We start from the raw sequence: 19,107 nt of genomic DNA, 5'->3' as shown, positions 1-19,107 counted from the left end.
GCCTAATAATTTACTGATTTCTTCAGCATAGCTTCAGATTGTTGGCTGTCTAGATGCAGCAGTATGACAGTTAGATTTAACTGGCCAGAAAAAATCTCCTAATAAATATCAACATTTTGCCTGCTGCTGAACTCCTTATATGCCAGGAGGGCACCAGAGCAGCAGGCTCTCCAAAATGGCCATAACATCTCCTCAGTATAGCACTACCATGCCTTCCCTTCCCTTCAACTGATAATGGAAATACTCTTCAATCACCTGGTCACTTATCTTTCTGAAGTGATCCTGTTTGAGTTAATTTTAATCCTGCCCAGATCAGCAGATTTGGATCTCTTTCTTTTGCTCTTTCCAGGCGTGCACCAAGGACAGCTTTCTTGCTTACCAGTGAGTGTTCTCTCAAGCTACCCCAATGCTATTTTTTCACTTACTGCCATTGGCCAAGCAGTCAGTGTGTCTGAATGTTGGGTATAACTTTTATTTAAATGACACCCTGCCTTTGAGATGAAATGGTTATCCACATCCCTGGGCTTGTCAGGTATACCATCAGCTCCTTTCATGGTTCTGCAAAAACCAGGTCTAGAATTAGCACTCCAATTGTGGAAGAAGCAGTGACAGAGGCTGGACAATGTTACAGAGACCAGAGCTAGGCAGATTGGTGATGGCACGGATAAGGAATTGGAAATCATCTTGAAAGTAGGTCAGTAATGTTGTGAACATGCTAAATGAAGAGCCAGGAAGCAACAAGGAATGGAAAGGCTTTAGTGGGAGTTGTCTATTGGCCTTCAAACAATAGTGCTGATGCAGGGGTGTAGCATCATGCAGAAAATTTGGTATGCATTCAGCAAGCACGCTTCAGTACCAAGGAATGACTTTAGACACAGATTTGGGAAAACACATTAACAGCAGTATTGTGGTGAAGGAATTCCTGGAGCCACAAGCAGGCTTTCTAGACCAGTACATTGAGCCCCAACTCAGACAGGCAATCCTCCAATATGTTTTTTTTTGCAATGAGAGGAGTTAATTAATAATCTTAAATAAAAACCAAAAGAGCTACAGATGCTGTAAATCAGAAACAAAAGTAGAAATTGCTGGAAAAGCTCAGGCAGGTCTGTAGAGAGAACCACAGTTAACATTTTAGGTCAAGTGATCCTTCCTCACTACTCAAACAGTTCTGAGAAAGGGTCACTTGACCCGAAGAATTAATTCTGATTCTCTCCACAGATGCTGCTGAGCTTTTCCAGCAAGTTCTAATTTTGTCTCTGATTCATAATCTTGTTATGAGTGGTCCTGTAGGAAAAAAGTGATCACAACATGAGAGAGTACTTCATTGGGATACAAAGGAAAATAGCCCAATCCAAAAATAAGATTCTAAATCTAAACAAAGGAAACTAGAATATTTGTGGGGTGATAACAAAGTGTGAAGCTGGATGAACAGAGCAGGCCAAGCAGCATCTCAGGAGCACAAAAGCTGACATTTCGGGCCTAGACCCTTCATCAGAGAGGGGGATGGGGAGAGGGTGCTGGAATAAGTAGGGAGAGAGGGGGAGGCGGACCGAAGATGGATAGAGGAGAAGATAGGTGGACAGGACAGTATAGGTGGGGAAGTAGGGAGGGGATAGGTCAGTCCAGGGAAGACGGACACGTCAAGGAGGTGGGATGAAGTTAGTAGGTAGGAAATGGAGGTGTGGCTTGAGATGGGAGGAAGGGATGGGTGAGAGGAAGAACAGGTTAGGGAGGCAGACACAGGCTGGGCTAGTTTTGGGATGCATTGGGGGGAGGGGATGAGCTGGGTTGGTTTTGTGATGCAGTGGGTGGAGGGGACGAACTGGGCTGGTTTTGGGATGCGGTGGGGGAAGGGGAGATTTTGAAGCTGGTGAAGTCCACATTGATACCATTGGGCTGCAGGGTTCCCAAGCGGAATATGAATTGCTGTTCCTGCAACCTTCGGGTGGCATCCTTGTGGCACTGCAGGAGGCCCATGATGGACATGTCATCTGAGGAATGGGAGGGGAAGTTAAAATGGTTCGCGACTGGGAGGTGCAGTTGTTTATTGCGAACCGAGTGGAGGTGTTCTGCAAAGCGGTCCCCAAGTCTCCGCTTGGTTTCTCCAGTGTAGAGGAAGCCACACTGGGTACAATGGATACAGTATACCACATTGGCGGATGGAAGTTTGCCGTGATAGTTTGGTAACTTAATAGAAATGCCAGTGAATAAGCAATCATTGACAATTAAGGAATGAATGCAATGGAGCATTTATGCATTATTTTCGAGCAAAAGAACACAACAGGAATAATGGCCTAACTATGTTTAACAAAACAAAATTATTAGATCCACTTTGGAGTCATAAAAAAATCCTAGAAAAGGTACCAAGCTGGGAGCAGTTTAGAATTCAGCAAAGGTGGACCAAGAGGCTCATTAAATTGGAGAAAACAGAGTTTGGGTAAACTAGAAAGGTACATAAAAGTGGACTGTAAGAGCCTCTATAAGTTTGTAAAAAAAAATGAGGACAGTCTGAAATGAGAGAATTGATAACAGAGAACGAGGAAATGGCAGCGCAATTGAACAACAAATTTTGTTCTATCTTCACAGAAGAAGGTGTAAAAAGTTTCTTAGAAGTGTTAGGGAAGCAAGCATCTTTTGGGAAAGAAGAATCAAAGTGAATTAGTATTTGTAAAATACTAAAATAGTTCTGATGAAATTACTGGGACTGAAAACTGATACATCTCCAAGACATGCTAATCTACATATCAGAGGTATCTAAGGAGCTGACCGTGGAAACAGTGAATGTTTTGATTGTTATCTTTCAAAACTCTGTAGATTTGGAACAGTCCTGGCAGTATGTTTAGTGTCAAATATAAAAGAAGTGCATTGAGAGAGAAAACTAGAAATTATCGGCCTGTTAGCCTAACACCAATAGCTGTAAAAATGGACGTGATAACATGACACTTAAAAAATACCAATGTTAAAAAACAAAGACAACATGAATATATAGAAAGAGAATCATTTGTATCAAACTTACTGTATTTTTGAGAACATAACCAGTAGAATATATGCAGGAGAAGCAATGAATGTATTATATTTGGAATTTCAGAAACTTTTTGACAAAGCCCCACATTTCAGTTTGTTGTGCAAGATCAAAGTGCATGGGATTGGTGTCAATATATTGGCATGGATTGAGAACTGGATGGCCTACAGGAAACTGAGTAGGATTAAATGAGAGATAATGGGAACTGCAGATGCTGGAGATTCCAAGATAATAAAATGTGAGGCTGGATGAACACAGCAGGCCAAGCAGCATCTCAGGAGTTTTGTGCTGGAAGGCGGTCATAAGTGAGCTACTGTAGAAGATCAGTGTTTGGGCTCCAGCAACTCAGAAATATCTCAACAATTTGAATGAGGAAATCAAGTGTGGTCTTTCAAAGTTTTCTGACGACACAGAACTGGGTGGGATTCTAAGTAGTGATGAGGATGTAAACAGGTTTCAAGGCAATTTTGAGCTGAATGAATGGCAAATACCTGGAGCATGCAGTACAACGTGGATAAATGTTAAATTGCCCACTTCAGTAGGAAAAATGGAATGGCATAGTATTAATTAAATGGTGATAGATTAGGAAGGGTTGTTGTACAAAAGGGTGTGGATGTCTTTGCTCACCAATCATTGAAACCAAGCAGACAGGTGCAAAATGCAGTTACAATGCATTGCAAGACAGTTTGAGTACAGAAGCAAGGAAATCATAGTGTAGCTATTGAGGGACTTAGTAAGACGACACCTGGAATATTGCATGCAGTTTTGATTTCCTAACCTAAGAGAGAATATATTTGCCATAGAGGGAGTTCAGTGAAGGTTCATGAGGCTGATTACAGTGATAGCAAGTTTGTTGTATCTGGAGAGAATGAGTTGACTGGGGTTGTTTACAGTAGAGTTTAGAAACATGAAATTCTGATGGGGACTGGTCAGACTGGATGTAGGGATATTGTTTCCCCTGGTGAGGAGGGAACCACTAAAAGGGGTCACAGTGCCAGGAAATGCAGTAGGCCATTTCTGTCTGAGAAGAGGAGAAATATTTTCACTGGGTTGATGAATTTGAACAATTCCTAATCACAGAAGGCAATGGAACTGAAATCACTTGTTCTAATATTTTCTTAGTTGATTCAGTTTCATACCTCAGTCGATAATAGTCCTGACATTGTCAGCGGTCCTTTGGAATTGAGGATGATATCTGCCAGGCTAACTGTGTCTTCAGATGACTGAGGAGTCCAATTTTCCCGTATTGGGGGCACCCTGTTATATGGAGAACTGCAATTTGCAGCCGAAGTTGGTTTCCATTTTTTCCTCTGCTGCTGTGATTCCAACTTGTGATTGAGTCAATGAGCCTTGAAACGCTTGTGCCTTGATGGATCAGGTGGCACTATCTGAGGTGGTCAGCTTTGCTTTTTTCTCCGTGTCAGTGGTTTCAATGCCTCCTTACTTTGTATGGACTTTGAGCGTATCCTTGTAGATTCTTCTTTGGCCGTCCTTTCAGTATTGGCCGTCCTTTCAGTGTTGGCCGGCAGAGAGGTAGAAGAAAACAGCCTGCTGAGGGAGGAGGTTTTTGGGTATCGAGACATTGGCCCTTCCATTCCAGTGGATTTTTCAGGAACAGGGCTTTAATGCCGGTTGAGGCAGCATCATGGAGGATCCTGGCATCTCTCTGGAGATCATCCAGTTTGACCCCCAGGATTCAATGTTGACACTATTGATGGGAGCTCTTGAGGATCTTCACATGCAACAGCTTGGAACATTCAACTATTTTAAGGAAATTGTGAACACACGTTAATGTCGTGATTATAATAACTGTATAAACAAAGGTCTATGACTATATAGAATAAAGTTGACTAATTACCAGATGATCTTTACTAGGTCCATGTAGAATTACTCCATTGTGTTCTATGATTTCTCTCAGGTGGCTATCTAGCAGGGAGCTTGGCTGTTATGACCGATGGAGCTCATCTTTTAGCAGATGCCACAAGTTTCCTGATTAGCTTGTGTTCATTATGGTTATCATCAAGACCAGCCACAAAGAGATTAAACTTTGGATGGTATAGAGCAGGTGAGAATTTCAGAAAGGTACTTGAAGTTAACTGGAAGCATTAGGACTATTGACGAGAAACAAAAGTTTTTCCAGAATCTATCAAGTATAATTTAAAAGTTTGGTTTGGGTATTCCTTATCAAAATACTGTGGAAGCCAAGTGCTCAAATGGCTTCTTTCTCTCCTGGAAAATTCGATGCAGTTAACAGCTGGTATCAGATAAGCCACTTGTTGTACAGCCAGCTGGTTTTATGTTACTTTTGTTTCATGAAGTAGTACTATTTGTGTGTCCAGGGCAGTGCAAATAACTATGTTACTGATCTCTGACAATTTATTTTCTTTGTCATGTGTGAAACTCTGAAATTCCCTCCTTGACCTACTATACCTCTCATAACTATTTAAAGACTAGCCCATGATCAAGATTTGGGACATCTGACCCAAAATCTCCCTATGTAGCTCAGCATCAAACATTGCTTGATAAAATTTGAGTCACCTTGAAATGTTTTACTTGTTAAAGATACTAACTAAACACAAGGTTCTTATTTGCTAGTGACTGTAGTCTTTTAAATTAACCTTATTTCTGCCAAACCAAAAAGAAATTGCAGATGCTGGAAATCAGAAACACATACAGAAATTGCTGGAAAAACTCAGCAGGTCTGGCAGTATCTGTAGGGAGAAAGCAGAGTTACCATTTCAGGTCCAGTGACCCTTCAGAGTTATTTATGGTAATTAAGCCAAATTGAAAGTTAACAATCCTTTAATGGGGTACTGTGACAAAAATCAAAAGTTGAAAGTAAACATAAAAAATGAAACTAAATGATCACTGAGGGTGGTTACAACGCACTCCAGTTCATGTGATGTCCACCAGTCACAGGCCTTAAGCATGCCCACCTTGGTTCCTTCTCCAAGGACACCCGGCGCACATGTAACTACAGGAGAGAGGTAAGAAGTCCGGCATAGGGACCCCCTCCACTGCCCATTGCCTGGACTTGACTCGTTGTTTATGGCCACTTTGACCAGGCCCACACACAGGCCCATGAGAAATTGCCCACTCCTCTCTGCACCAGGTGACCAAACATCAGTGACAGTGGGGGTGAAGTGCTGCCAAAAATTCATAAACAGCTCTCAAGAAATTAAAGAGGGCCTGCCACCTAGTGTAGCCAGTGTTTGTATGGAATACAGATTGCTCGAGGTTACAGTAAATAAAGGTTGCCTGGGAGTTTGCCATCCATCTTAAACAACGAAATGCTACATGTCAAATCATCCACTGGTGTTAATGGGCAAACCACTCTTACTAATTCCAATTTCATTTTTACCAGAAATTCTTGGTGCACTCTTCTCAGTGATCACAATTTGGCTTGTAACAGGAGTATTGGTCTACCTCGCTTGTGTAAGATTGGTTCGTGCTGAGTATGAAATTGATGGATTAGTCATGGTTATAACATCTACCTCTGCAGTAGTGGCAAATGTAATGTAAGTTAACTTTCATTAATGCTTTTTGCTGCTTCCTTGTATATCTACTTTTTCAATGAGAAATTCCTTAAATTAATCCTTACTCGTAAATTCTCTTTGCCCCTCTTAACTTTTTCAGTTCTCCTGCATTTTGTTTGTCTTTTGCTTGATTCTCAACAATATTTATAAACCTGCTTTACCCTATTATTGTAGCATAATTAAAAAACCCGACAAAATCATATTCTTGTTTACCTCTAAATGTGCAGAGCATTATAATCACTCTCATCCTAGCTTAGTTTTCACCAATACATTTCTCCCGTATAATCACTTACAAAATAAAGCATTTGTATTCATATATCACCTTCCATAACCTCAAGATCTCCAATGTTAATGAAATACTTCAGCAGTTTAAGTGAACAATGCAGCAATTGTAATCCAGTACATTTTACACACAAATAGCAACAAGTCTCAGTAGTCAGGCACAAATTGAACATTCAAGCTTCAAACTGACACAGAAAATTACTACCACTGAACTAAGGCTTTTATAATACTCATTTATATAATTGAGAGAATAAAATGTTGTAATTCTTAAAAGAAAAAGAAAAATGGCTCTTATTCAATGAACAGCAGAAACCAATCCTGACCACTCTTACAGTTTCTGTGATGAGACAAATGTAAACCAAAATCATAATTGTAAATATGTGTATATAAATATTCAATCTAACAGCTACATAACTACAATTTTCCACTGAAACCTGATGCAAAACTCATGTAACCTTGTCTTTTGTAGAATGGGATTGGCGCTTCATCAGGGCAGTCATGGTCTCAACCACAGTGCAACTTATTTCGAACATGCAGTGGAATCTGTTCACAGCCATCAGCCAAATGCCAGCATTCGAGCTGCTTTTATCCATGTTGTTGGAGATTTCTTACAAAGCCTGAGTGTGCTAATTAGTGCCCTTATAATTTTTTTCAAGGTCAGTTACTATATTATAACTTTTGAATTCTAGGTCAACAAACTTTTCAAGTCCCATTTCATTCTAATATTTTTTTCAAGTGGAAGAAATTATATATGCTGCTCTGATACACCTTGACTGAGTTTCCAAGCTAAGATATAAGAAAGCAGCTTTCCAAAACAACTATCTCCACGCTACACCCTCACAGCTAGACTGGAGGAGGAGGTACTATGTATTTTTATTACTTCAAACTGGAACAGTTATTGCATGCTTTTTTAACAGGTGAATTTACAAAGCAAGTTTACAGCACATGTTCAACTCAACATGAATTTCATGTCTCTCATCCCTTCTGCTGTTTATTCCCAGCATTTATTTTCATTTCAGATTTCCAGCATCTGCAATATTTTAGTTCTGAGTTTACAACAGAACCCACCATTAAATCCATTTTCATTGATTCACAGAAAAAATCCATACAGAATGAACATTGGTTGACCTTTTTGTACACCTCTCTAAAGCTCAGCATCTAAACACCATACCTCTCCATGCTGCAAGAGATGGCATTAACAGCATGCAGCAGGCCTGGGCCCACACAGAAGAGAATATGAATTTTGGTTCGACCAGGCAATCTGAGTAACCCATGTTTAAATTCGAGGTTCATGTGATCATGGAGTGAAAGAGCAGGGGAAGCTGCAAGTCTCTTAAAGCTCACAGTGAACATCATCTTTCTCATGTTATTTCTTTCCGTTCACTCAATAATGTAGTCACTTGGTTATTTGTTTAAATATATATTGCTGCTAAAACAAACTAGGCGCTGAAATTTCATTTGTGGTTCCTCATTCTGCAGTCAAGAGGAAAAGCAATGAGGAAGCTTGCATATGCTGACAGATCTTTGCACTTCACAAGGAGCGTCATGGATTCATTACTCCTGCAAGCATAATAGGGATGGGGAAACGAGGCAGTATACTGATGTATGAAGAAGGGAATCTCCTCCATGTGATTAGAAACATCTATTCTTTGATCGTCTTACCCTTTAGGACTCAACACAGCAACAGTAACTTAGGAAGGCTCTCTTCCAAGTTATGTGCCCTATGTCCTCCAAATGGTTTTCATATTGCACTTACAATCAAGAGCAGTTTCTGATCTGTTGGAAATTCACACACTTAGCCAGAGCATAGCAGGTGACTGAATCTCTTGTGCCCCTAATCCGAGTTTGCCAGTGCTTCCAGAGGCATGCAATAAGCTATTTGTGTCATTTGCTCTTCTGCTCATGATGAGTGCATCTTACAACCTGCTAGATAGATGATGTCCCTCCTATTACTTATCACCTGCACCAGAGTGATCAGATCACAGTCACTGTAACATACAGTCGGTGTATCCTGGTTCTGCTGGCTGTTTGTGGCTGCTAACATTCCTAATGTTGGATTAAGTGAAGTACATGGGTTAGTATCTGTATTGTCTGTGTGTGTTGGGCATTACTGCTTGGCACAAAGACATGATGGGGTTTTGTGTTCTGAACACCAGGGTCAGGTTCACCAGGTAAAGGCTTGGTTGTGCCACCGTTGCTATTCAAGTGGCAAAGTGACATGAGTTGACACTGTGCAGCGACATTCATCAGGGGCTCCTTAAAGGGCGCATGTCTTGAGACAAATAAGGCTGGGAGTTGATTGATGTTTTCTCAGCATTTGGTGTCTTCTACTAAGCTAGGGAGAAGGTGGTATCAGAGACTGAGTCAAGGCCTGAACATGTAGTGCAGTCCCTAAACAAATATGCTGTATACCCTTGTAGAGCTGTCATGTTGGCAGAAAGTATCCATTCACAAGGGAGACTGGGGTTAGCAGACTCCTTAGAGCTACGTCTTGACAAGTAGCAGACCATGACAGGTATGGATCATGCAATGAATTGGAAGCAATAGTGACAGTTTCTTCATACTGGGCCAACTTTCACGGGTGCTGTCAAAGGAGCTGTGATGATTCACTACATTGCATCTCATAGATCAAACGCTGTTCTCTGGAAGTAAATGTGTAAGCTGATGGATGGAGTGCTAAGAGATTATTCTGAATAATGTTGAGCTCCTTCCAGGTGGTGGGAGAGTCAGGACGTAGATTACACATCACAGAATTGCAAGCCTCTCTTCTGCTTTTGTGGTCAGAAACCTATATGTCTAGTCCAGTTACGTTTCTGCTGAAGAGTATCAAGGATGCTGATGATTTGCGATTCAGTAATGGTAAAACCACTGAATGTCAAGGGGAGATGGTTATATTCTCTTCATAGTCACTGCCTGACATGTGCAGCGCAATTGTTTCTTGCCACTTGTCAATCATGAATATTGTCCATGTATTGCTACTTGGAGGTATCGGCTGTTTCAGTACCTGAGAAGTTGAGGTGGTGGACCTAGTGGTTGTTTCACTGGATTAACCCCAGGCTATTGTTCTGATGACTTTGGTTCAAACCCACCATGGTAGATGGCAAAATTTGAATTCAATAAAATCTGGTATAAGAGGCTAGCCAAATTGCAACCATCTAACTGCTGGTGATTGTCATAAACACCACCACATTCTGACGAAGGATGACTGGACTCAAAAAACATTAATTCTGTTTTTCTCCTCACAGATGCTGCCAGACCTGTTGAGTTTCTCCAGCAACTTCTCTTTTTATGTTATGAACAACAATCAGGCTCACCAATGCCCTTTAAGGAAGAAAATCAGCCATCGTCACCTGGTCCAGCCTACATGTGACTCCAGACCCATGTGATTGATTCTTAACTTTTCCCTGGATAATCAGGGATGGACTATCAATGCTAGCCCAGCTATTGACACCCACTTCGCACAAATGAAGGACAGAAAGGCATTCATGAAGCAGCAAAAGATAGTTCGGCCTAGGACACTCCCCTGCAGAACTTATGCAGCAATCTCCTGGGGCTGAGATGTTTGGTTTCCAACAGCAATATCCATTTTCCTTTGTGCTAGGTATTACTCCAACCAGTGGAGTATGTTCCTCCATTCTCATTGATGCCAATTTTACCGTGGCTCCTTAATACCGGATTTTGAAGGGCACTCTCTGTTATGTCTGAATCATAGATGTTTACAGGACAGAAGGAGGCCATTCAAACCTTCATGTCATTAGACGCTATAAATACTACTTGAATGCTGAGAGTTTCTGACTCAATCGCTCCTTCAGGTTGAGAGTTATGGGTTCCCATCACCCTCTGGAATGAAGAAACTTCTCCTCAACCTTTCTCTTAGCCTTCTGCCCATTTTCCTAAATTTATACACCTTGGTTATTGATCCCTGCACTAATGGAAAACATGTGGCTCTGAGGAAAACAATCACATCTTATCCAATCTTTCCTTGTATCTGCGTATTCCTGCCCAGGCAATGTCTTGGTAAATCTCCTCCACACCCCCTCCAGTGCAATCATGTTGTTCCTATAATGTGGTAACCGGAATTTCCCACAGTACTCCAGTAGGGCCTAATCAGGTTTTATGCCGATATAGCATAACCTCCCCACTCATGTATCCTGTTCCTTGGCTAATGAGCCACATCTGCAATCCAGCTCTTTGGCCATATTTGGATCAAGGTTTAAAGGAGATCCAGAACCAAATAGAACCCAAACAAAACATTGCTGAGCAGGTTATTGCTTAGCAAGTCAACACCTTCCATCACAATACTGTTGACTTTGAGATTTGACGGGTCTGTAATTGGCTGGCTTGGATTATTCCTGCGTTTATCAAAAAATGAAACCTCCATTACAGGAAGCTAATAACCATATAGGCATTAGTAATAAGATAATTCAGCACCCAGCAAATTTGCCATAGTTTTACAAAGCATGGGTAGAAGTTTTATCATGAGCACATGGGTCATGAACATCTGAGGAGGAAGGAAGGAAATATAAAGCATTAAATATAGTTTCTGATCACTCTATTTTAGGTGCTTCATAGAGACATTTAAAAAACATTTTGAAAAAGTATCACTATTCTTGTCTGTTCCAGCCTGAATTCAAAGTAGCTGATCCTATCTGCACGTTTATTTTCTCTGTGTTTGTTTTGGGAACAACAGTCACCGTTCTGCGAGATATTTTGTTGGTGTTGATGGAAGGTAATTCTGTTTGGCTGTGTTATTAACATTTTATTTCTACCGTCATTTCACTTTAAGTGATTTTTAGAGGAAGTTTGGGATTTTGTCATATACACAACATTGGCTTTATGATGCCCTTCTGGCTCTATGAAGCACATAAGGAACAGAACTTAATTATTCACACAAAGAATAATACGGATGAAGTTACCAGATTAAAAATTTTATGAGTGGCCTCAAGAAGCAAGTAGGTATCCATCTTGAGAAATGACTGTGTGGTAGCCCTGTGCTAGTGATAATGTATCTGAAACTGACTACTCACTTCAGAGGTTAGCTACCCTCTGGTGTCAGTATTAAATACCACCTGATTGTTGTTTGATTTCAATCACCTTTGTGTCAAACTTAACTGCCCGCTACATGGTCTATACATGTGGTCTCCAGTTTCTACCAGATTTACAAACCACTTGACCTCTTCAATGCTATAAACAAGAAACCTGGCCTGTCCTTAAATGTCACCAAAACAAAACTTGTATTAACCCACGCATGGCCAGCCATATATTGTATCACATACATTGATGTAGAGACACTGGAATATGCTGAGCACTTCCATACCTAGGCAGTCACCTCTCTCAAAAGGGCAACTTTGACAACAAAGGACTCCCTACATGAAAAAAAATGTTTTATGGTTAAATTTATCCCGGCAATTTTAAAGATGGGAGAGTTGAATGTAAAATAAAAGGGCAAGCAAGCTCACAGTCTTCCTTCACAGCCCATCATGTACCTTGTGTAGGAGGCTGGGAAAGACATCAAGCAGTTAATTTACCTTTCACCCTACCGAGGCTGTTTGGTAAGTAATTTCTAGCCATTTAAGGACCTCGTTCTGCCTCCATTGCAATGTGTGCAGCTGGGGATGATGGCCAACCAGGCAAGTTTCAGGGCGTGGGGTGTGGGGAGTGGGGAGTGGAGCAAGGCTGGTGTTTGTCTCCAATCTTGGTATTTTAAGGAATGTCCTGCCCATGTGTCCAAAGATGTGAAATGATAGTCAGCTGCTCAGTCACATGAAAACCCATGACAGCAACTCACCAGCAAAGGGAAAGTGCTGGAGAAAACAGCAAGTTTGGCAGCATCTGTGGGCAGAAAAAAATGAGTTAACGTTTTGAGCCTAAATTCACCGCACCAAGTACATGTCATCCTTGAACTGAGGGATGACATCTAATTCCTCATTATAATAAACAAGGAACCATGGATGCTGGAGACCTGAAACAAACAAAAACAAAAATTGTTAGAAAAACTCACATCCTTGAGTCCCACACATTTTCATAAAAGCTGTATGTAGTTAGGGCTATAATAGGTTTTAAGCAAGTACAAATTTCAGGAAAGGGTCTGATTAAAATAAAAACAAAAGAGGATCTGTGATAGCGTGGAAAGTACAGATTTGATAATGACAGACTGAATTCGAGAGAAAATCAAACAGGATGGCAAAGAGCATAACACGGTGTAGAGCTGGATGAACACAGTGGGCCAAGCAGCATCAGAGGAGCACGAAAGCTGACGTTTCGGGTCGGGACACTTCTCCAGAAATGGGGGAGGGGAAGGGGATTCTGAAATAAATCGGGAGACGGGGTAAGAGCATATGATTGATTGGTAAATGTCAGTGCATTTTTTCACTGTCAAACCATACAAACAATCTGAAGTTCTGTGCTTGGGTCAAGAATTCTGTTTTGTGGATGGAACATAGTAATAAACAAATGGGTATGATAAAGTGCATAATGTCAGGCATTTTAGTCTTGGGCAGGTGGATGTTTTCACCTATTAGAATCATCATGAAGGCACATAGAATAGATACACATATGGGTTTGTATGTGTAAATATGGATATAATGTGAAATATATAGGAAATTTCTTGACTTAAACATTGCTAAAAAGAGACTAGGATCTTTTCATCTTGCACTTATCAGAACTAGGACATATGAAACAGACTTGAAAAAAAGACACCATTCTGCACAGAATGAGAAGAGGTGCTGGTCAACTGGGCCTAATTGCCATGATACAGCATTTAACTGTCAATCTTAATTCTCAGAGCAGACAAGTAAGTTCTGATCAGTGTGCTGTCATATGGGTGCAGCAGAGCTGATTTGTCTCTTTGACCCCTTTTTTTTTGGAAAAAAAGGAACAATGGATGTACAAATTCATTTTGCCTACATAAAACAGGGTCCTGAGTATTTATATATGAACTTCAGCTCCCACAAATGCAGGTTTTTTTGCACTTTTTCTTGTTCTGATTAGTGCAAGACAAAACAAAAAGCCTCAATTTCTGGTCTCCTTTTAACTATGTTTAAAATATGTAGAACATTACTAGTATTTTATTCTTTTTTTTATCTTATCATCAAGGTGCACCTGCTGGACTGAAGTATAATGCAGTGAGGGAAAAGATTCTTGCAGTTAATGGAGTGAAAACAGTGCACAGCCTTCATGTCTGGTCTCTTACTTTGAGCCAGGTTGTTATTTCAGTTCATGTTGTTACAGGTCAGTAAAGAAACAGCACTAAATACAATTTTCTGGCTTCATTCACTTAGCAATACTGGATGTAGTTAAACTTGCTTACTTAGCTATACTTATTAGTAGTTAGTAGCAAATGTGAGATCAATACCGTTAATAGAGATAGTAGGAACTGCTGATGCTGGAGAATCAGAGATAACAAGGTGTAGAGCTGGATGAACACAGCAGGCCAAGCAGCATCAGAGGAGCAAGAAAGCTGACGTTTCAGATCTGGACCCTTCTTTGGGCCTAGACCCAAAATGTCAGCCTTCCTGCTCCTAGGATGTTTCTTGGCCTGCTGTGTTCATCCAGCTCTACACCTTGTTGTCCCAATACCATTAATAGCCTGTTTACGCTGCAAAACTGCACTATTTACTGCCCTAGGGTGTTAAACATGGATTTCCTAAGGTAGGTTAGCCCCACTATATTTTCTGTAGTTGTCGTGTATTTTAAGTATGCCATTTCCTCTGGAAACCTCCATTTTCCGGGTATCTAACAAAAGCCTAGCAGCAGCTCAGTACTAACCAACAGCAAGGCAAACAGCTAATGGATGGTTTTGATTGTTATTTCCAGCCCAACGTTTGATCTCATTTCTCAGCCACTGTTTGATTCGAGGTTGAGATAATCATGCGCATTTATTTTCTAATTATGCCAAACAACCACCAAGCCAGGCCAGCAAGCTGAAATGTATCTGTCTTTAAATACAGCCAAGGCTCCTTCCAAAAGCTGCAGGAGTTTTAGTTGTGACTGTGGAGGAAGTGCGACTTTGGTGATCAGACTGATTCCTGGGATGGCAGGATTGATGTATGAAGAGACTGGGTCAGTTGGGACCATATTCACTGGAGTTGAGAAGGATGTGGGGGGATCTCATAGAAACCTATAAAATTCTAACATGACTGGATAGGATAATTGCAGGAATCGGGCTCACTTTTAAGTATGCCATTTAGGACTGAAATGAGAAGAAATTTCTTCACCTGGTAAGCCTGTGGAATTCTACGCTACAGCAAGCGGTTGAGAGCAAAATATTTGATGTTTTCAGCAAGGGGTTGCGTTGCAAGATGGTGGCATTGATTAGATTAGATTAGATTCCCTACAGTGTGGAAACAGGCCCTTTGGCACAACAAGTCCACACCGCCCCTTGAAGCATCCCACCCAGACCCATCCCCCATTACCCACATGCCCCTGAACACCACGGGCAATTTAGCATGGCCAATCCACCTAGCCTGCACATCTTTGGACTGTGCGAGGAAACCAGAGTGCCCGGAGGAAACCCACACAGACAAAAGGGATAATGTGCAAACGCCACGCAGTCACCCGGGGCTGAAATTGAACCGGGGTCCCAGGCGCTGTGAGGCTGCCGTGCTAACCACTGAGCCACCGTGCCGCCCACAGGGGGATGGCAGCATTCGGCTCCTGAACGCAGAGCTCAGCCTCTCACAGGCTCATGTGGCAGATCCGGTCACATCCGTACAGCTTCATCATCATCTTTCCAGCTCAGTAGCTCGGTCACATTTTCTTTTGGTTGCCCCGGGGCAGCTTCCCGATGTCGTCCTGCGAGAGGAGGCGGGTGGCGGGGGGGGGGGGGGGGGGGGGGGGGTGCCCATGTATCTTCATCCTTGCCCCACCATGGGTTGTGGCGTTGGAGGACGAGCCAGGACCCTGTCAGCCAATGTCCACCTTAGGAGGTACAGGACCTGCACAGCGAGACCATCTCCAGTTCGGAAGCAGCAGGCATGGAAGTGATGCTGCCTGCAGTGGCATGAAAGGAGCGCATTGCCAGGACCCAGGGGGTGATGTCAAATGGCAGTGACTGTAGGAACACAGATGGCAAAGGCTATGGAGAGGGAAAGAATAACTTTTGAACGGTTTCAGTTTTAATAATCTAAATTTAATAATAATTTATTCAGTATTTTACTTTATGGACAATTTATTCAGAACATGGTGACATTATACACTTTTCACTGTACCTATGTACTACTATTATCATACTCAACGGTGTAGCAGACTCAAAGGGCTGAATGATGCATTTCTGATCTGATTCCCAATATTTCTGTTTCTACTCCAAGCCTACATGAAGTAAGTACTAGAGCTTGACTCTGAATCCCTGAAATGATCAAAACTGGATACAGCAGATAAGGGTGGCTGCCTAAACTCTCATATTCCTGCCACTCATGCTGTAAACCACATGCTTTACTCTCTTAGAGCAAATCTCATTAACACTATATTCTGGATAAAGGCTTGTATTATTTCTTCAACAAATAACAAATGTGTTTTGCAATCTCAACACAATTGCTTCCAGTTTAACATCATCATACACCACATTATTCATTTCATTTCTCCCAATGCAGTTTTCACAAGTTTAGCTAACAACCTTATCTTGACAAACACAATCTTTGATCCCGTTAATTTGCACTAAAATACTTTGTTTAAAAATACACTAATACTTGTCTCATAATTTGTATTTATGAACATTACAGGAAATAGAGCATTCAGTAAGTTCAGATGCTTCCATACAGGTAAGGAATCCTAGCAAGATCCTGTTGGCCAAAGGGATCAGTTCTGGTATCATTGGCATGGTGTGTTCTAAAAAGAAATGGTTGAGTGACTCCTGTTACAGTCACTTGTTTGCTAAAATTACGGTCTGCTGCAAACAGCATCAGAAGCAATGGAAAAGGAATTCTATTGACATACCTCAGTGTATCAAATCAGTTGTACTGAATTGAACTGCTCTAAGAAAGCAGGCATCTGTCACCTGCATGATAAATCTGCACTTCCATTGCTCAGGATGGTGTAATGGTGGCCATTGAGCAAATCTAAAATCTTTCTGAAGAAGCTGAAATGAAGACCTGCTCAGTGATATCCTTGGAGAAACAGTTCTTCGATGTACAGCTCCTCAGAGGCCTAAGTAAGACCAGTGAAGCTTGCATTGGTATTGGACAGGGTAGACCGCTGTTATCAGCCATAATGCCTGATTCTCTTGTCCTTCTCACAATTTACTTTTCATCTCCTTTTCTAATTTCATTCGAGTTCGCTAAATCCTGAATCTTCACTTTGATCTGGGTAACTTGGACTGTTTCTTTCCACCCTGCAAAAGTTCTTTGACTTTCCTCTGGCTGGGGTATGGATTAAAATCAGAGCGGTTAAGGGCTATTTAATTGGCCTTAACAGGATACAAAATAAGCCTGAGGTTCACTGAATTTTTCAAAATAGGATCTTGGAGCTGTCAACCTAATAAAAGTTTGGGTCAAGCCAATGTGATGCTTGCTTATTTACCAGCTTAACAATTTACATATGCATATGAGTTGATAATACTTGCTGAATAATAATTACTTTCCTGTTTTTCATAGACGACCAGGTGAATTCTCAACAAATACTTAAGGAAACTACACAGATGATTTTTGACGCCTTCACTGTTCATTCTGTCACAATTCAAGTGGAACAATATTCTGATCAAGAACAAACGTGCCTATTTTGCCAGGAACCCAAAGATTAAAGTTGCTTAAGAAACAACACCGATTTTCATTGGCTGGAACTATGTTTGGCAAGACCAGTGAAGGCAAATCAATTAGTCTCCACTGCACCCGTTGTCATGTTAGAAACCTCAGTAAAAGTCAAGAATACGTTTAATAACATGTTGCACATTTAGTTTGCTTCTTCGCAGAGAAGTGTTACAATTTATCAGAGCTACTTAGCCACTCTGCATTTGTTTAATTTTATGTCAGAAAAGATGTCAACAAAAAAGAATACTTGAAAGGCTGCTCTCTCAACTCATTACATCACAGTTTTCAAATGGATTCCTTTGCATTTTTGTCTCTCATCCAGTTGAATATGTAACCCGTATAACTAACAATGGATAAAATTATTTAACTGTTTCTAAATCAAGTTCTAAGGAATGGCATCAAGTTATAATGGCCTGTGTGCTTTTAAAATTAACCAACAATTCCTGATTTTATAATTTCATTCCTCTTTGGTGATTTGTTTCCAGAGGCCAACACTTGAGAAAAAAGAAATTGCTTTCTCTCCATGCCCGCAACTTTGTTAATATGTATTTGTCCACCTTGCTGGTCAGTTAAAATGTGAATATGAACTTCTGGCCTTATTCACCATTTATATATTCTTTTATAGTGCTTTCCTTGTCATCTACATATCTTGGACCTTATGGTCTTCTGGTGGTTTGGGTTATTTCATGTAAATTATAACCATTTTATCTTTCTCTTGTGAATATAGTTGAATGTTCTCCAGCTTCTGTGCATATGCATTTTTTTAACAAAAATTACCAATGACTGAGACCGAGAGAAAGACACACACAATACGAGATAAGGACCTTGAAAAATTTTGTCCTTCTCAGCAGTTTCAAGAGGGCTAGGAATGAAGGCTAATTTTACAGTAGGATCATACAAAAGCATGTCTCAATTTTCATGACAGATTATCTACCAGATAGACCTTTAGTTCTCAGAAGCATATAAAACAACTTTTAGTGAGGGAATGATGGGCTCCTATCAGATTTCCCGTAATTTGTATCACCAATACAATTAATACATTGAATGCCATTGTAAAGCTGACATTCCTTTCACAGGATCAATGAATCCTGTGTTAAGGCAGAAGCAGCATTCACAAGATGATTATGGATGAGGAAAGTCATTCAGCTTATCTTGACTTAGAGATCTTAACATTCCTCTCCATGCCCCTTTGCAGTTGGTTGTTGAATAATCCCAGCATTCTGTTTGCCAATGTTGTGGAATGTTTTACTAACTACTGAAAAATTTCCTGATAACGGTCCTAAACTTTGTTATTATTTGGTTGAAGCATTGGATTGTGTATGATGAACATCTGAAGCCACAATTTGAAGCCACATTCTGAGATTTTTCAATACCCTTAATGAATTTGAAAATTATGATCGCCCATTTACAATTTCCACAGAAGTATGGACATTGCATTATGTGAACTGAAAATGCGAATGATAATCCCATAATATTTTGAAATAAAAATTCAGTTTCAGTTAACTTATCACCAGCCACAAGTGTC

The 19,107-nt window shown here is 40.8% G+C and overlaps 1 protein-coding gene across 1 annotated transcript in view; it reads left to right on the top strand.

Moving 5' to 3' along the window:
- LOC125451543 (proton-coupled zinc antiporter SLC30A8-like) overlaps positions 1-18,709 on the top strand; it is a 37,389-nt gene extending 18,680 nt beyond the window's left edge. The window contains exons 3-8 of the mRNA XM_059646325.1: positions 4,941-5,087; positions 6,387-6,540; positions 7,310-7,496; positions 11,464-11,569; positions 13,936-14,070; positions 17,430-18,709. Of these exons, the coding sequence (XP_059502308.1) occupies positions 4,941-5,087; positions 6,387-6,540; positions 7,310-7,496; positions 11,464-11,569; positions 13,936-14,070; positions 17,430-17,575 (875 nt within the window). The 3' untranslated portion in view covers positions 17,576-18,709. The remainder of the gene's footprint in view (positions 1-4,940; positions 5,088-6,386; positions 6,541-7,309; positions 7,497-11,463; positions 11,570-13,935; positions 14,071-17,429) is intronic.
- Positions 18,710-19,107: the final 398 nt, after the last annotated feature.

Source organism: Stegostoma tigrinum, chromosome 5 (assembly GCF_030684315.1).
Source record: "Stegostoma tigrinum isolate sSteTig4 chromosome 5, sSteTig4.hap1, whole genome shotgun sequence".
In the NCBI taxonomy this organism is placed as follows: domain Eukaryota; kingdom Metazoa; phylum Chordata; class Chondrichthyes; order Orectolobiformes; family Stegostomatidae; genus Stegostoma; species Stegostoma tigrinum.
Note: the sequence above shows the minus strand (reverse complement) of the source record. Positions and strands in the feature narration are given on the sequence as shown.